Below are 17657 nucleotides of genomic sequence, written 5' to 3'. Positions count from 1 at the left end.
CAATTAACAGGTATGTCACCAACGAACTAATACATGACGATCTCAAGATACCAACAGTCAAAGAGGAAATAGAAAAATATAGCGACAGATATAGCAAAAGAGTCAACAAACACCGAAACCCCTAATCACTAGACTACTTGATACGTCGGATCAGATCCGCAGGCTGAAGAGACACTACCCGCTAGACCTAAACGCTAGATTCAATTGGTTATCTAAATTAAGTAATATTTACTTATTTATAATACTTACTTATAAATTATACTTATCTATAATAAGTATTAATTTATTATAAATTATTACTGTAGTAACTGATGGATTCTTAGAGTAAGGACAAGTGATGATGGTAGAGTTTAAAGTTTAATGTATTTTAATAAGTGATATTCAAATACAAGAGGACCGACTACAATATCGCGCACGTCGATGCACACTCCGTGTCCGCTCAACTCGCACTCCGCTTCTCAACTGCCTCTCTGGCCGTTGCAGCATTCTTGTGTCTTTTGCTAGGCCCACCGCACACGTGTTCCGCAGACGCTCGTAGCCAGGGTCACGTAGGTCTTTTCGGCGAAGCTATTTATTTGAAGGACCCGATAACGCATTGATGGAGCCGACAGCGCCTCGGCTCTCGCGACATTGTCTATAGTTGGCTCGACGTTTCTTCTTAGTCCCTTCTCCCCGATACTACATTACTACATTAGGGTTGATGAACTCGCCACCTGTTCTGTACATACATACGAAAACAGTTAATATATATATTTTTATAATATTATAAGTTTCGTTCGGACCTGTCCCTTTGTACAAATACTGTATCCCTGTATGTAGTATAATATATATGTCGGAGATGAAAGAACACCGGAGTCTGTAATTGAACAACTGTAGTTATTCAGTCCGATTGTAATTGTTCGAGAGTTGTGATAATGAGCTTGGGCTCGAGGCGACAGTCAGTCGCCGAACGTAGCCGCGGTTACGGGATGAACGCTTTGTCTAACAAAGGTATGGAGTAATTCTATAACTCTCCTTAAAAGAAATATTCGTAGCGACACGCGACAGTAAACATTCCAACGGTTTCTGTCCCGTGGCTCGCCACACGCAGACTCTATTCTTCGAGTAAGATGATTGCCAGATGTCGATGCGTCTCCGCAGTACATGTTCGGCTAGCTCGAGGGCCCGTTATAAATCTTAAGATTTAGTCAACTAAAGTCCTTCAAACAGACAAACAGTCTTTGTCCCAACTACGGGAAAATAGGGGAGACCTATTTTTCAACGAGCGGCGTCTCCCACTAGCAGCTTTCCCTCGAGGGCGGGTAGCATCTTTTTCTAACCACCGATATAGAGATTGACCAATTAGCAGCAACGCCAATTTCCCTTACTTTCTGAACGAAGGCTTTTCTCGACGAATCCGATGATCTCGTGTCCTTAGACACACCCCATTATAGTTTTCCTCCGTGGCATCATCGGGACGGGAAAGACATTCTTTCTCGCGATCTCATTGATGAAAGGAGTAACTCTTTACGACCAGTGAATATTACGCGTCCGACTTAGATTTTGTGAGTACGTTCATCTATCATCCCGTCGACCGCGGATTCGTTATTGAACCTAGGATCATTGTCATTAGTTTCTCGAGTACCTAACTACCGCGGTTACTTGTCCGGTTCTATAATAATCGTATTTGCACTAGTCAATGTCTTCTCTATTGCATAACGACAACGTGTAACCCAAACGAAGATTCCTTTCACGCCCCTAACCCTAATTCTAATGTAAACCCGACATATAAAATTTATGTGTAACAGAATAATAAAGTATTAACGTACACCGCTCTATTCTCTTATACATTTCAAACTGGAATGAATTCGTTTTATTGCATATTCATTCATTCAACACACACGCAAGACGCTCGTCTCATGGCGTTTTCCTTTTATCTTTCTCTCTTTCATTTTTCGCTCGTACAATACAGATGTACATACATCTATTTTTTAACAATAAATAATACGCAACGTGTTGAAGAAGAAAAAAAGAGAAATAAGAAACGCGCGATTTTATATATTTTTTGGATACATAGATTCCATTATAAAATTAATATTTATCTTTGCACGTGTAAATCATTCAATGTTCTCCGTTTTGAAAATGTGTTAGAAATATGGATTGATGTTAAGATGTGTAGATGTACTATGCTACACGCATTATACCTAGGCATATAATTACTAGCGTACATGTCTAGGCACAAGTACTGTTGCTCTTCTCTAAATAGATTCTATTCTGGAAATCAACTTCCTCTCAAGCAATACGCTTAGTTAGTCTATATCACCGTGCAAAAGCGGACGCTCCTTGTTTTAAATAACAAAGTAGTTTATCGCGTCGTGTGTTGTATAATTTTTAAGTTACTTTTTCGACTAAATGTATATTTGTTTCAATTATTTTTGAATAGCTACATTTGTAATACTAATACTTTTTAAGCCCCACATAATTTAATATTAGCTCTTTTTTCAGAATTTAATGAATCACTTCGTACTTTTAATTTATAACAGAATATATGTGAACTAAACTTCTATTTAAATTTTGTATTATATAAAACTTATTATAAAAGTACATAACAGTTATAAGTGAATGAAATTCATTAAATGAAAGAAGATATTTAAAAATTTTTTGTTCGAATTCTTACGATTAAAAAGTTATTTGTGGTAAGTTTTTAGATCGCAAAATTTTTTCCTCCTTCATTTCTTTTTTTCAATAGGATGATGCATTTAATTGCACGGCTAATCACAATACCGTGTGTTTCATTAAATTTTGTGCATTTTTATATTCAAAATACATTTTTTTATATTCATATCCCATTTCTAACGACTTCAAATTAATAAATTTTTGTATAATTAAATTATATTTTTCGCTTATCTATTTTTTAGACTATATATTTTAATCGCTCAATTAACAATGTTATACGTGAATATGTAACTCAATCAAACTGTGATGAAAAAGGAAAAATATCTATTATTTTTATGAAAAATTTGTTGTACTTTCAATATTAAAGTTTTTTTCTTTGGTCATAGTATGTATTAAATATATCATACTAATTCGAAATATTATTGGAATTTCTATATTTTCAAATTATTATTTAATAACGAGAGATTATAATTTAATGATTTAAATCTCTGTTACTATAAATAAAAAATGTTAGCACATAAAATAATATTAAAATAATTAAGAACATATGAATCACTTTTACCACAACGTATGTAATATATGCATTTTTGTAAACGAGATTGTTACAAGTTTTAACAATGGAATCTCAGACTACTTGTGCGATTTGCGGGAAAAATGCAATTCATAAATGTAGTGCCTGTGGAAATGTTTATTACTGCAGTAAGCAACATCAGAAAGAGGATTGGAGGAATCACGCAAAAGCTTGCAAAAGTTTTAAGGTTAGTAGTTTTCGTACTAATCTAATATTTTCTAGCCTATGAATTCAATTATATAATTATATTATATTAAGTTTAGTCTTAGTTCTTAGGAGAAAAAGCAAGATTACTTTAATGTAATCAAATTTATTATACCTTGTAAAATTGTTTCTTATGCGTTATAAAGTTTGTACACGATGTTTGAAAATGATTTGTCACAATATCCATCGAACAATTAGAACATAGTTTTTGATTTAAGTATGGTTTTCATCGTCTAAAGTCAATGCGTTATTTTGGTTAAGATTATCTTATTTATAAGGTTAGAACCTTAACCGAAATTTGAAAGAAATTCGAGTTCCAGTGCTGCCTGAAGTAGTTGATAGGTAAAGCTCAAAATTCAAGACTACTCTCAATTTTGAAACGAAACTATCGAGGCTTGACTTGAGACACGAACCTTGCGAGAAATCTGATGTATTTTAACACAGTAACACGTGGCGAAATTAAGAAAAGAGGCTCTTCGTTCTTCTTTTTCTTCTGAAACAGGAAAACTATATTCAAGAACCATACCAAAATTGGCACCAAATTATATCGAAATATGATGGTGTATTTATTAATTTCTGTAAAACTGTCCTGTGAATGTAATAACCATTTCTTATATGCTAATGAAAAGATAGGTTTACGTGCAAATTTTTTAGAAGCTACGCAGTGCAGCTGATGTGGCAACATCGCACGATATGTTTAGACGTTTGAATAGCGTGCGACGATTCATTGAAATGTACCATTTCCTTATTGAAGCTAATTATGTACGAAGGATAGTTTGGTATAAATATAATGTACAATTGTTTCAAATTTATATTAAGTCTGAGTCGTATTAATTATTCGAAAATTGAAGATAAAACATTAAATAATTAAATATTTCTGATTTTAATTTATTTATTACTTTTGTACGATTTTCTCAAGTTAACCAATTTTCTTTTCTAATTATAAATTCTGGAACTGTAATGTCAGAGTTTTACTAAATTTTTAACGACATTACATATTTTAAACAAATTTTTATTATCATATTTTTAACAATGATACTGTTATAAGATTTACAAAGTATATATACGAGTATATAGCATTCAAGGGATCCACGGAAAGAGGCGAATGTTAAACGTAACGAATTTTGAGTTTAACATTTTTACATATGCTGAATTAAAATTTTCTATGTTTTATAGTACCTAGTTATAAGAAATTCAAATATACATCGTACTTTCTACTTTTTCATAGTTTGATACGTTATAAATTACTTAAAATTACAAGTGAAAGTTGAAAATGATGCAGGCGAAAATGAAAAATATTTTTTATCCTAATATAATATCTATGAGGAAATATGTAGTTGTAACATGGTACAGTGCCGAATGGAAGTATTGGCACAATCTGTATCTTTGATAAAATTTTTTGTAAATCTGTAAAGAATGTGCTTCTTTATTTAATGTTTTTGTAAAATATAATTTTCGACTCTAAAGCTTAATATGCTAGTATACCTTGTATTCTTGCACACTTTAGCATACCATGAATCATAAATTTTAGAAATACTTATAATAAAGAAAAGTCATATAATACACATAAGGGTCAGTCTTGATACTGACTTTGGGAAAGAAAAAAAATATCTCAATTCAATGGGTATATTTTTTTTTCTTTTTGTATGTTGACCGATTTCTCTGAAACGGCATGACCAATCGAGATGAGTTTTTTGCATATTATAGGACATGTCCTCCCGCTGATCCAGTTACAAACATTTAACACTTTCTTACACTTACTTATCTTTTCGTGTAGAATCAATCCTTGTCCCGTCGTACTGCGATTTCCGACCCACCCTGTAAACGACCGGCAACTAATTGTGTCATGCGCGCTGTTACGGCCGCACAATTGTAGGCAAAATTCACTGATAGTTTTTTGCGAATATCTCGGAAGTGATTGACCGATATTTACATATACAGGAAAAAGTTATGCAAAATGTGGATCTTTATAATAGATTCAAAAATCATCAAAATTTATCTTTTCTTTCATACCTCGGAATCCAAAGCCGCGATGCGGTAAAAATAAAAAGGAGTGCAAAATATTACATAATTATTATGATATATTATGACTCAAATATTCAATCAATTATTTGTATATAATTTGTTGTTTATAAAGATATTTAGTAAAAAATGTTCTGTCTCGAATCAAATTCAAATAACCTATCGTCCGGCTTAGATAATTTTATCTAACTTTGCGAGACTTGTAATTCGCCATTCACTAATATGCCACTAGAGACAAAGGTACTATATTGGGGTGAAGATATTCGTCGGATGACGCCTGATAATTACTAGATGAGTTTTATAAATGAATGTTTTAAAAATAAATGTTATAGGGGAACTGACACGGAATTGGCACAAGAGTGCTTAAAAGCTTATGAAAAACCTTGTGTAAAAAACCTCTAAATCTCTATTTGAAAAATCTCCTTAGTGTAATTAAAAGACCTGAATTGTTAGACGTGTTCGTCTCTTTATATCAGATAACCAGTGTGGACGTTTACTTAATTAACAAATCAATTAGCGATCTTACCTTTCTGGATGGTTCGTGTGACTCACGAATAACTGCCCACAAAGGAGAGTGAATTAGGTTCAAGGAGGAATTCCGTTCTTTAATTGCCGATATATGCGTGTACTAGGCATGAACACAGAACGAAGCAGACGAATAACAGTCCGTAATAATACCAATTCAAGTAAAGGAATAAATAACCCCAACCTAACCCCAATCATTCAATAAATGTACGAAATACCCAATAAAACGAATCGCGCACTAAAGAATAAGTAATGCTGGTCAGCACTTCTAAAGTCTTCGATAGTATATGGTATGTAAGATTGTGTTACAAACCATTAGGGCATGTTTCCATAAGAAAATATAGACGGCATAAACGTAGAAGTTTTCTAAGAAAGTGTCTTAAGAGTAATTTTATATACATATACGCAGTCGGTATCTCAACTTTCGTAGACATTAAAGTATTTGTGTTTGCTGATAATACTAGCTTTACTAGATACACATTCAGTTTCGTAAATAACAAATGTGATATTCCAACAGTGTATGAAAATGAGGGTAATAAAAGACTCAACGTTATGCAAAGTAAATGTAACTATAATATAATACATCGTAGAGATACGAAAGACGAAGCTTTACGAAACTCGGACTATTAGAAGATTATACAAGGAATATGAAATTGATCTATGAAATAGTATTATAAACATGTATACGGACTATAATCATGGCGTAATAGCATCTCAATGAATATTGTCATTTGCGAGTTACCAATGTTAATTATTACACCACTTTGGGCAAATTGCAAAGAAAAATTCGAAATTAATTACGTACCTCGTTTTACAGTTAGCAGAAGATTCCTTATTGGGTCGTCATTGTATAGCCACACGAAATATCAAAGTTGGGGAAATTGTTTTGAAAGATGATGAACCTCTGATAGCAGGTCCTATGTATAATTGCGCTCCTGTGTGCCTTCGCTGTTACACGGTCTTGAACGAAACCATTGCAGTAGCTTGTGAAAAATGTGGTTGGCCTCTTTGTCAAGATTGCAAAGATCATGGATTAGAGTGTAATTTTTCTTCTTCTCGCAGAGATCATAAGGTAATTACACTACTTCATTGTTAAGATAACCTAACTATTTTTATTTTTGTAAGCTAAACACGAATCTGCAAACCGTTCCTTCCAATACTCGCACTTTTTGAAACCATCGGTTTTTTTAAAAATGTCAACATTCTAAACAACTTCTTCCTATATATAACAGCAGCTCGACTTTTATCGTATACAGCATTTAAAAATATTGCAGGATCTTTACTACAATTAGTTTATTTAAAGTAAATGGATTAAACAGATGTTGGTTAAACAGGAAACGATGGTTGTTTAACGTGAACTAATCACAATAACGTATTATAATTAAAACAACTAAATAGTTGATTTGCAACTCTCGTCACTACAGTTCCATCGCTCTCTGTCACGCGGACTACATTCTCTCGACAACGCTCGATTCACGCTCTCTGGCTTCTCAATCAACACTGACTGTTAATTCGTCTTTGTCCCTTAGCATCCCTTTGTCTTTCGTCTTAGCCCCATCACGCACGTGTTCCGCAACCGCTCGTGGTCAGGGTCACGCAAGCCTTTTCCGCGAAACTATTCGATTGATGGACAGACTATTGTTTATAGTTCGCCCGATATTTCTTAGGCCTTTCGTCCACTATACTACAATATGCGATTTGAAATGTGATTTCTGTGGAGGCCTTGATGAAAAAATAGATGAAAAGGATAACATTTTTATGAATCAGGCACCCGGAATATGTTTGACACGCTAATTCCAAATTAATGTTGAATTTATACCGATACGTGATTCTCACAAACCTCGTAATTTGATTAATTGGCGATGATGTTCCTCCGACTTCTATTACGAGTAACAGATTTACGTCTCGCACGCTTGTTTCCATCGACACTTGCGTATACAGATCACGATAAAATCATTGTGACTTCCTCCCGCTTTGAATAATGCATTGCAGATCGTTTATCGATACAATGAGAGATTTAACAGCTACCAAATCCTTGAATATCTAGACAGAAATAACATTTGTTCCTGTACAATTTCAAATTGACGATCGATCTTTTGTTATCGCTGAAACCTGCAATCTCACAAAAACTAAATTCCATTAATTAAAAAATATTAGAGTCCGAGATCGTTTGAAGATCGTACTATTGTACATGGGTGAATATACAGTAATGTTAGCTATAACATAGAATATGAAAAATTATTTATGTATACGTAGAAAAACATGGGTTACCTGGAAAAGAAGATATGAAAGGATATTTATTTAAAAAATGTTCCTCCATCTAAATCGCCACTTAAAATCATTTAAATTATGTAAGGAATATGTCTCGTATTATGCATAGGCAGAGAAAATATTTAGATTGCCTGTTTTAAGTGAAACACCCTGTATATCGCATTTCCACTGGTTAATTTTTCTTAAGTTTTCAATCCAAGCGTAGCAATTGTCTGCAGTAACAAACCTAATCCAATTTGAATTTAAATTGATCTAATTGTAATGTAAAATCAAAGTAAAATCTTAGTAAAATCGAAATTCTGATCAATGCGTTTACACGAAAATCAATAAGTATTAACAAAAAATATTTAAAAAAAAGTAATGATTTTTAATATACAATTCAAATAAGTATAGAAGGGGTCGTTACTTGTGCACAGCATTTTGGAATAATCCAGAATCGGGAATGTTGCAGAATTAATCGTTAAAAGAATGCATTTTGTTGTTTTTTAAGATGCGAACGCTACTCCTGTTTTTAAAAAAGTATTTTCTAGCTTACAATTAATGTATTTTATACTGCTTCAATCCTACATAAATGGACGATACAGCACTGCAATGTGTGACGGATAATGCTGCTCCCTACGCAAGCGCATTGGAACGAAGTTTTGGAAGGATAACTAAATTATAATTTTTCTTAAAGATATGATGCATATACTGTAACTTTAATAATTTACTTTAATAATTAATAATACAGTTGAGTGTGATATATTTTAAAGCACGGTGCGACACATAGACCACGTCACAATTTTCACACTTATAACGCGATAGTGTCTTTCAAATTGCTCTTAGTTTTCTATTTTGAAGCGACATTTTGAGGTTGAAGATTCTAAAAAATTATAAGGATACGGATCGGCACGTTAAAAAGAGCAACTAATAATGAACTAATAATTTATTTTCATGAAAAGCAACAATTGACACCCGACACTGGCGTACCAAAAACAAAGACTATATATTCTGTCTTTACATTGTTAATTCTGTTATAAAACGTCGTGAGGGCAAATGCGTATGAAACAAGACAAGTGAAATAGATCATTTAGTTCAAACGGTGAGCGAATGAGTCAGTAGAGTGAGCCACTATAGTGGCGCGTCGTAATATAAGATGACATCCGCGAAAACCACTATAATGGCGCATCGTACTGAAGAGGTTGATTTAACCCTTCGCACTCGAGGACTTTTTCGGTCGGGCGTAGTAGCAACTCTGGACGATTTAGCGTATACGAGACGCGTGTCTTACAGTTAGCGTAAAATGATTTTATGCACAAATCAACTTACAAAAACATTATGTGGCGGCATTCGACAACAAATACCGCCACTCGACACTAACTTCTACCGGACAACGGTAGCGCAGTGGTTAGCTCATTAGGTTACGAACGTTTGAGACCCGGGTTCGAATCCCGGCGCCCGTAGTCATATATTTTTCTTCCACAATTCTTAAATAAGAAGAAAAATACAGCAGTACCCCAGTACCGACATCTACAGCCAGCAGCTACCAACAATCATCACGGACAACACATACACCTCAATTATATTCTAATAATTTATCTATATTTACATCTTTGAAAATATGATTTCGTAATATTCTTGAATACACAAAATTCTTCTTGAATATAATTGATCTCATTTTTCAACAGTTCAAAATCAAGCATCTTCATTTGAGCTAATTTCACTTCCGAAAACCACTTTTTTAGGGTTTCTAAACTATAATACTTTTGCCGTGATCGTCAAATCCGAAGTAACGTTGGAGACGTTGACGGTATCATAGTTTCGGAGTTGGGATTAAATATTTTATCTCCATTTAAAAGTCTAACACTTTACACTTCCTAACAAAGAACAAGAAGAGCTACGGAACCAATTTACGAACCAATATTGGTAGTGACTGAGAGTTTCCTTTCGAGTTTCGAGCAAAAGTTTAACCATACTCGTCCAAAAGCACAAAATTCATAATTTTAGAGACATTCCAGAAAATATGTTTTTAGTAAACAATTTTAAGAGCTGTTTCCTGTCTCTACAGGTAAATCGATCATCGATAAAAAATTTGTGTGGAATATTTTTGATTGCATAATAAATATGCAAAGTTTCATCAAAATCGGCGTGTCATTCTCGGGTGATGCTTCTTGTTAGATTATTGCTATTTCTTACGTCAGAAGAAACTCTATAGCTATTTTATATATCGATAGATGTATGAAAGAGATCTGTTAACGATATATACTGATATAATAATGTAATGTTTCAGGTATCTATAACTGAATTTGGCCATCCACATCCAAGTTATCAATGTATAACTGTCATAAGAGCGTTAGCATCGAAGGATGTTAATTTAGAATCTTATAAGAAATTACTATCGCTCGAAAGCCATTGCGATCGAATAAATTCCCATGAGCTGTCAAACACTGTTCGCTTTATTAAAAGATTTTTCAAAACAGATGATATATCGGAGGAGGAAATGACAAAAATCGTCGGCATCTTGCAGGTAGAAATTCAATCAATATATTACAATTGCGTTATAAATATTAAGACGAATAGAAATGTCACATATTCAATAAATATTCTCGAAAAGCATGTTTCCGTAACGTATAATATTCCCAGATACAGTTAATACGAAAAGTATTTGTATAGAACCTAACTTTAACAAAATTATAGTAGAACATTTAGTACACGTTTGTAATACATTTCGTAGAGCGTTTAGTAACTAAATTTTAACAAATAGAAATTATATATGTGAGGTATATAGGTGTCCGTGATAATTGTAGTTGCTGGCTATAGATGTCGCTGCTGGGGTATCCCTGTATTTTCTTCTCATTTTTAGATGCGTGGAAGAAAAATCGGTCAGGATTTGAACCCAGGTCCCGAATATTCGTAATCTAAGGCGCTAACCACTGCGTCGCCGTTGTCAGGTTCTAGTTAGTGTTGAGCTGTGGTATTTTGCTGTCGAGTGCCGCCACATATATATTCCTAGAAGCCTCCAAACTAATTTTCAGAAAATAAGATTTTTCACAAAATAATTTTCTATCTCTGTTGTTCAACTATTAATAAATATCTAGGAAAATATCTACACGTAATAAATATTTCTACAGTTATCGCTTCATAGCATAAAAGACAATCTGCATCAAAGTGCAGAGAAAATAGGTTTGAAAGACGAACAATGTTCCGAAACACTTAAAATACCTCCACAATTCCCAAATATAAACATTATTGAAAATATATGGGACTACCTAAAACGCAAAATACGGAGTCACCATATTTCGTCTGGAAATGATTCAATGAGGATACTTTTACAAGAATGGAAAAATAGTGTAAGTAGGATCTTTGTCAATTTGACAAATTCAATGCCACGACGGCTTCAAGTCATAATAAAATCAAAAGAAATCTGCTGAGTACTAAAATAATTATACTCGTCTTAATAATTTTTTCCCTTAAACTGTAACTACGAATATTTATTACGCATATATTTTTGCCATTTTTTAGATATTTGTTAATATTTTCACGGAGGGCATAGATATCCCAGCTTTATTTTCTATATATTCTACATATTCTACAGACTTGTAAGAATGCGTATATAATTTTTATTTGTTAAAATTTTATTAATAAACGATGTTCTACAAAATTTTTGTTGAAATTAGTTATTGTACGAATACTTTTTACGCCAACTGCGTGTGTGTTTACAACGACAAAAGCAATTATCGGCTTCTGCGGATTCGCACACCGCACAATTTTAATTTCTAAGCTCTATATTTTTAGCAAATGTACAAAGACCAACGAAAATGTGTTATATTATGTTGCACTATACTGTATAGACAACAGTATTAAACAATTTTTGAGTTATTATTTATTGTCGTTTACGTTATCTATTGTTGCTTATTACTAAACAATTTTAATAAAGGAAGATAATGAACATAATGTACACTGCGTGTCAGCTGTACAGAGTGCACGTTCATATAACGTTCACATATACTAACGCAAGCTCGAAGTAACAAACGAGAAGAACTGAAAAAGGTAGGAAAAATTAGTTTATTAATTTATATTGTAATTTATTTTTTTATTTAAATATTATTAAAATATTAGTTTATTTGACTATATTATAATAAAAGTTAATTTATCAAAATAATATTAAAACTATAATTCGCCGACTATAAATTAACACACAATTGAAAACAGATTTAAATTACCGCGTTGGATAGTTCTTTCACAATAACTTGGTTTCGTTGTCACAGTGCCGAAATTAAATTTTATGATGTAATTTAGTATCTTCAACCAATTTGTACTTTTTACGTGATTTCTGAACGTGAGGGGGGTATCTGGTTTTGTGCCTATCTTTGTTCATATTTTCTAAGTTCTCCGCATTTGTATTAACACCTTGTTAGTCGTCAATGGATAGTTGTTGTGAAACATAGGTATATTGTGTATGTTACACATTCGTCCACGCGTTCCTCTAATAGATAACCTCAACACTTCTAACTGCAAGGGTACCAGCTTCTATAAGATCTGTTAAATTGTTGTTCACTTGCGGTTAATGATAGAAATTTTTTCGTTAGCTTCAATGATTTTCAACTGCAAATTGCTGCTCTTTTCTGTGCCATTTGTTATATAGACTTGCCAACGGCAAGTTTCCTATCATAGACACGCTCTCACTGGGAAATCAAATATACGACACTATGAACTAGTCGCTTTGCGTAAACACTTCTTATCTACTTCCCGTTTCTTTGACGAGACTGGGGAAGTGGTGACTCATATACAGAATTAAGCAGTTCATCGCTTGATAATGATTTCAATTATTACGTTGTACTCGATGGATATTTGCACCGCATTAGATCGCGTCTCAGTGTCATGGCCGGTTTGTGCCCGTTACCCTCGGTTTGAGGCGAATTCGCAGCAAAAAGTACAAAATGTAGCTTTGATCTCTCGTCTACGCATCGTGTTTAACCTGACAGATCCTTGAGTTAATGCTTGAAAGCTTAAACTTTCAGACGTAAAGATCTATTTCTGATATTGATCAATGAATCTGTGTATATAACTGATACGGTTACAATGTAGTACAATAGCACCTCCTATAACGCTAGATATACGTTCTGTTACGAATTCAAGAGCGCAAAAGAATATAATTAAATAAATATGCAGTCTTTTCTTAATATGACAAAATAATATGCGACCCACAATAATAACTGTTCACAATACCAACTCATTATCGCACAAGAGTTAATGCAAAACCGTGCGTCGAGTCAATTCAAAGACTTACATATTTTCATATTAGAAAAGAGTCATTTCCTGCAGCTTCTTAATCGCGTTATATGGAAGCATTGGCATAATTTTTAGTCCACGTTAGAGAAGCATCGTCTCATACGGGATCCGACCGTATATTATTTTCAATTAGCATTCTTTTAATTATCTTGATCAAATACAAACATATCATATATTCTATCGGTTTAGAAATAAATCTGAATAAGTGAATGACAAACACTTAAATTGCAGGTTAATGGACATGAAGTTCCGCTTACTGATCCACCATACGTAGCAGTTTACGAACTGACATCGTTACTTGAGCATAACTGTAAAGCAAATTGCTCGAAAAGTTTCACTGATACTGGAGGGCTGATTATTCATGCTGCAGTACCTATTGCAAAAGGTGACTATATTATATATATATATATATATATATATATATATATATATATATTTATATATATATTTATATATTTTATTTATTATTTATTATATATATATATTTATATAATATATATATATTATTTATATATATATATATATATATATATTATAGAATATATATATATATATATATATATATATTCTATAAAGTATAGTAATATAGAGGGTGTTCGGCTACAGGTGTAAAAGAATTTAAGGGGTGATTTTTGAAGAACAGTAAAGATGGAAATCAAGAATAAAGAAATTGCGTTTTCGGCTTTGTTTTTTAGTTATTGTCAGTTAAAATTACCTAAAATGCCCCTATACGCATGCAAACCTCCTCACATGGACGAGAATAGGTCAGCTGCCCGGTCAGCCATCAGGCTGCACAGCGATTCTCAAATCGAACGATATGTGTGCAACAGCTTACCCGGTACAAGTCGTAGAGAGGAAGATCATGACATTCGAAGACGTAAACTATCCCGCGCAACATATTATGAGAAAAATCGTAGATTAAAAGTATTATACCAGTCTACTAATTAAAATCCATAACAACATAAAACTCATGAAATTTTCAAGTAGAAAAGATTAATGTCTTCTCTAATCCTTTGTGTTTATAAATAATTTGTAGCGGCATGGGCCACGGAACTTTCCAACGGCTCTGGATACAAAGCGCGACGCCGTCGAAGCGCAACACCGACATGCCCAATGTACCATCGATATCTTCACGCTCTTTCCGCCGAATTCTCGAAGGAGCATACACGTGCCAGCCGCGGCGGTACAGCTAATGGATGCACGTTAGTGGGGGATATCGATGGGCAACGAAGGGAAGAATCCGTTCGATCCAGAACAAAAGGGCAGCCAGTCTGTCTTACGCCGTTAAATATATAACTCCTCAGTACCATTGCATAGCAACGCGTCGAATGATCTCTTGGTGTCTATTGTTACTTGTTAATTGTTACCAGTTATTTGTTAATCGTATCTGTTAATTGTTATTTGTTGACTCTGACTGTTAATTCGTTCTTAATAAGCAATTGTTCGTTAAAACATCTGAGTATTTCTTACGAACCTATCGCGACACACCACCTCAAATTAATAAATAGTAACACATATAAACAATGTTTATTATTGTTGTTACATGTTACACAGAAAAACCACACACGCGCCACAAGTGTTCAGCCTGTACATAGAAAAATTGTAACGAAAATAGCAATCGTTTTATGTTACAGTACGTGTTCAATATATGCTCCATTTTCTTGGAAACAAAATACACAATAAGCACGGTACATACAACACGCACTGTATACACTACATACTCATCACACACCCAAATCACTCGCGTTGGAACTAACAAAAGAAATTCAAAAAATAAAAAGAATAAAAAAATAAAGGAAATAAAAATATTCAAAAAATTAAAAGTGAAGAAGCCCGAAAAAATCTACAGCGGAATAACTTAAACCTATATTGAATCTACAATTAACCCCAACTTTATGTTTATACAATTCTCCTGACTACAACATGTTACATAACAAGGTAGCAGTGGAGAGTTCGTTCAGAAAAAAGTTTACGATATTCTTTACCAACGCTTTCATTTTCTTTGTATAGTTTTCTCGAAATTAACCAGGGTCAGGCACGATAGCTGAGGTGCTTCTTTCAAAAGTATTGTTGGGTATACCTACTTACCAGAAACTTAAAAGAGTTATTCAATACTATAAGTATAATTTTTTATTTTGCTGCACATTAATTTGTGTTGAGGTTTTTATATATGTCGGAGATGAAAGGACACCGGAGCCTTTCTTCGGAATTCTTCGGCCTCTATAACTTAACTCGATTATAATTGTTCGAGATTTGTGATAATGAGCTTGGGCTCGAGGCGACAACAAGTCGCTGAACGTAGCCGTGGTTACGGGATGAACGTTTTTACGTAACATAGGGATGGAGTAATTCTATAGCTCTCCTTAAAAGAAATAGCTGTAGCGGCACGCTACAGTAAACATTCCAACGGTTTCTGTCCTTTTTTTTTTTTTTTTTGTACGTGGAGAAATCCTCATGGACACTCCGCTGCTGCAATAATCGCGTAACAGCAGAGTAGTGTCGGACTCCTACCGACTAAAACTCCACGATGACCATCTTATGCGCGTGACAGGGGTGCTCCAGGAACCTCTTATGAATTAACTTCAGTTGCATCCCCTTCTCGCGTTCTCTTGTTCGAGCCGGCTATTGAGTAGGCGTTAGGGGGAGGTCGTTACCCCTAGCGCTGTCACTTCTTCTGGTCGTAGTCCGTTGGGGTGGTGGCGGGGCGGCTCTGGGTCTTCTGACTGCCATCCTTCTCCATCGTCTCATCCTGCAGGGGTGAGAGTTTTTCTTTCTCTCCCTTTCCGCTCGCTCCCTCGCTAGCATAACTCGCTCGCAGAAGAGACGGACGGCCTCGTATTCCTGTGACCCTCTCAACATCGCTTCTACAATCGCTGAGGGGGTCAACGTTTCTCCTATGGCGTGCCGCAGGGTGTAGCGGGGCAGCTCCCACGCCGGACAGAGCTCCAGGGTGTGCTGCGCTGTGTCCCTGGCCTCTCCGCAATGGTGGCAGATGTCTGTCGTCTCTCGCCTTATTCTCTTCAGAAACTCGCCGAACACGCCGTGTCCGGTGAGTACTTGTGTCATCCTGAATGTGAGTGGGAGGCCGTGGCGGCTCCTCCATGCCTCCCAGTTTGGTAGGACCGCATCCGCGCCTCGGTGTTCGCTTCTCCCGTTGATCAGTTGGGATCGCCACAGGTTCCATGTGTCCTCCTCGGCGGTTCCTGTGTCGTTTGGAGCCGCCTGCTCGGTGGGGTCTTCTCCCGGGTGCCATTCTCTCCGGCGGGTGTATCTCTTTTTGAGCGCCAGCGCCCGCAGCTCCCACGGGGGGGGCGCGGCTAGGGTGGACGCCGACGCGTGAGACACCGTCCGGTATCCCCTAATGATTCTGATGGCGGTCACTCTGTGCAGCCTTCTCAGGAGCAGAATGCTGCGACGGCTTGCCATCAGGTCGTCCGCCCATACTGGGGCCCCGTACATCACTCGTGACCGAACGACGCCCTCGTAAAGTCGGCGCACCGCGTCTCCGGCCCCGCCGATGTTCGGTAGTAGGCCGCACAGGGCATTGGCAGCCGCTGACACCTTCGGGATCAGTGAGTCGAAGTGCGGCTCGAACGTCCACTGGCTGTCGATGGTGAGTCCCAGATACTTCATCTGTGATCCCACCCGGACGGGCAACGGTTTCTGTCCTGTGGCTCGCCACACGCAGACCCTATTCTTCGAGCAAGATGATTACCAGATGTCAATGCATCTTCACAGTACATGTTTAGCTAGCCTGAGGAGCCGCTGTAAATCTTAGGATTTAATTAACTAAAGTCCTTCAAACAAACAAACAGTCTTTGTCCCAACTACGGGAAAATAGGGGAAATCTATTTTTCTCACGAACGACGCTTCCCGCTAGCAACTTTCCCTCAAGGGCGGCTAGCATCCATCTCTAACCACCAACATGGAAATTGACCAATTAACAGCAACATCAATTTCCCTCACTTTCCGAACGAAGACGTCTCTCCACGAATCCGATGATCTCGTGCTCTTAGACACGCCCCATCATAGTTTTCCTCAACAGCGTCACCGTGACGGAAAGTCACTCTTGCTGGTGTACGAGCTCTTGGGCGAGTTAACTACGCCTTGTTATCTGTGATTACTCCACGCTTGGTGT

At 35.7% G+C, this 17657-nt stretch overlaps 1 protein-coding gene and 1 long non-coding RNA gene across 4 annotated transcripts in view; one reads left to right on the top strand and one right to left on the bottom strand.

The window, feature by feature from the left end:
* Positions 1 to 349: 349 nt before the first annotated feature.
* On the bottom strand, positions 350 to 6260 carry LOC117241053. Its single transcript, XR_004494872.1, has 2 exons — positions 5979 to 6260; positions 350 to 718 (listed from the first exon to the last, which is right to left on the bottom strand). It is a non-coding gene; the product is annotated as an uncharacterized LOC117241053 (long non-coding RNA).
* The window catches only part of LOC117241052 (SET domain-containing protein SmydA-8-like), a 48664-nt gene continuing 33633 nt past the window's right edge, over positions 2627 to 17657 (top strand). Inside the window, exons 1-5 of one of the 3 annotated variants that reach the window (XM_033507038.1) lie at positions 2627 to 2675; positions 3254 to 3413; positions 6795 to 7049; positions 10518 to 10754; positions 13751 to 13904. In XM_033507038.1, coding sequence (XP_033362929.1) covers positions 3273 to 3413; positions 6795 to 7049; positions 10518 to 10754; positions 13751 to 13904 — 787 coding nt within the window. In that variant the 5' untranslated portion in view covers positions 2627 to 2675; positions 3254 to 3272. Of the gene's footprint in view, positions 2676 to 3160; positions 3414 to 6794; positions 7050 to 10517; positions 10755 to 13750; positions 13905 to 17657 lie in introns of those variants that run through there. The other 2 variants (XM_033507040.1, XM_033507039.1) reach the window with 2 other exon arrangements.

This window comes from Bombus vosnesenskii, unplaced genomic scaffold (genome assembly GCF_011952255.1).
Source record: "Bombus vosnesenskii isolate JDL3184/JDL3185 unplaced genomic scaffold, Bvos_JDL3184-5_v1.1 scf7180000015210, whole genome shotgun sequence".
Lineage (NCBI taxonomy): Eukaryota > Metazoa > Arthropoda > Insecta > Hymenoptera > Apidae > Bombus > Bombus vosnesenskii.
The sequence above is the reverse complement of the archived record's forward strand: the minus strand, read 5'-3'. Positions and strand labels throughout refer to the sequence as shown.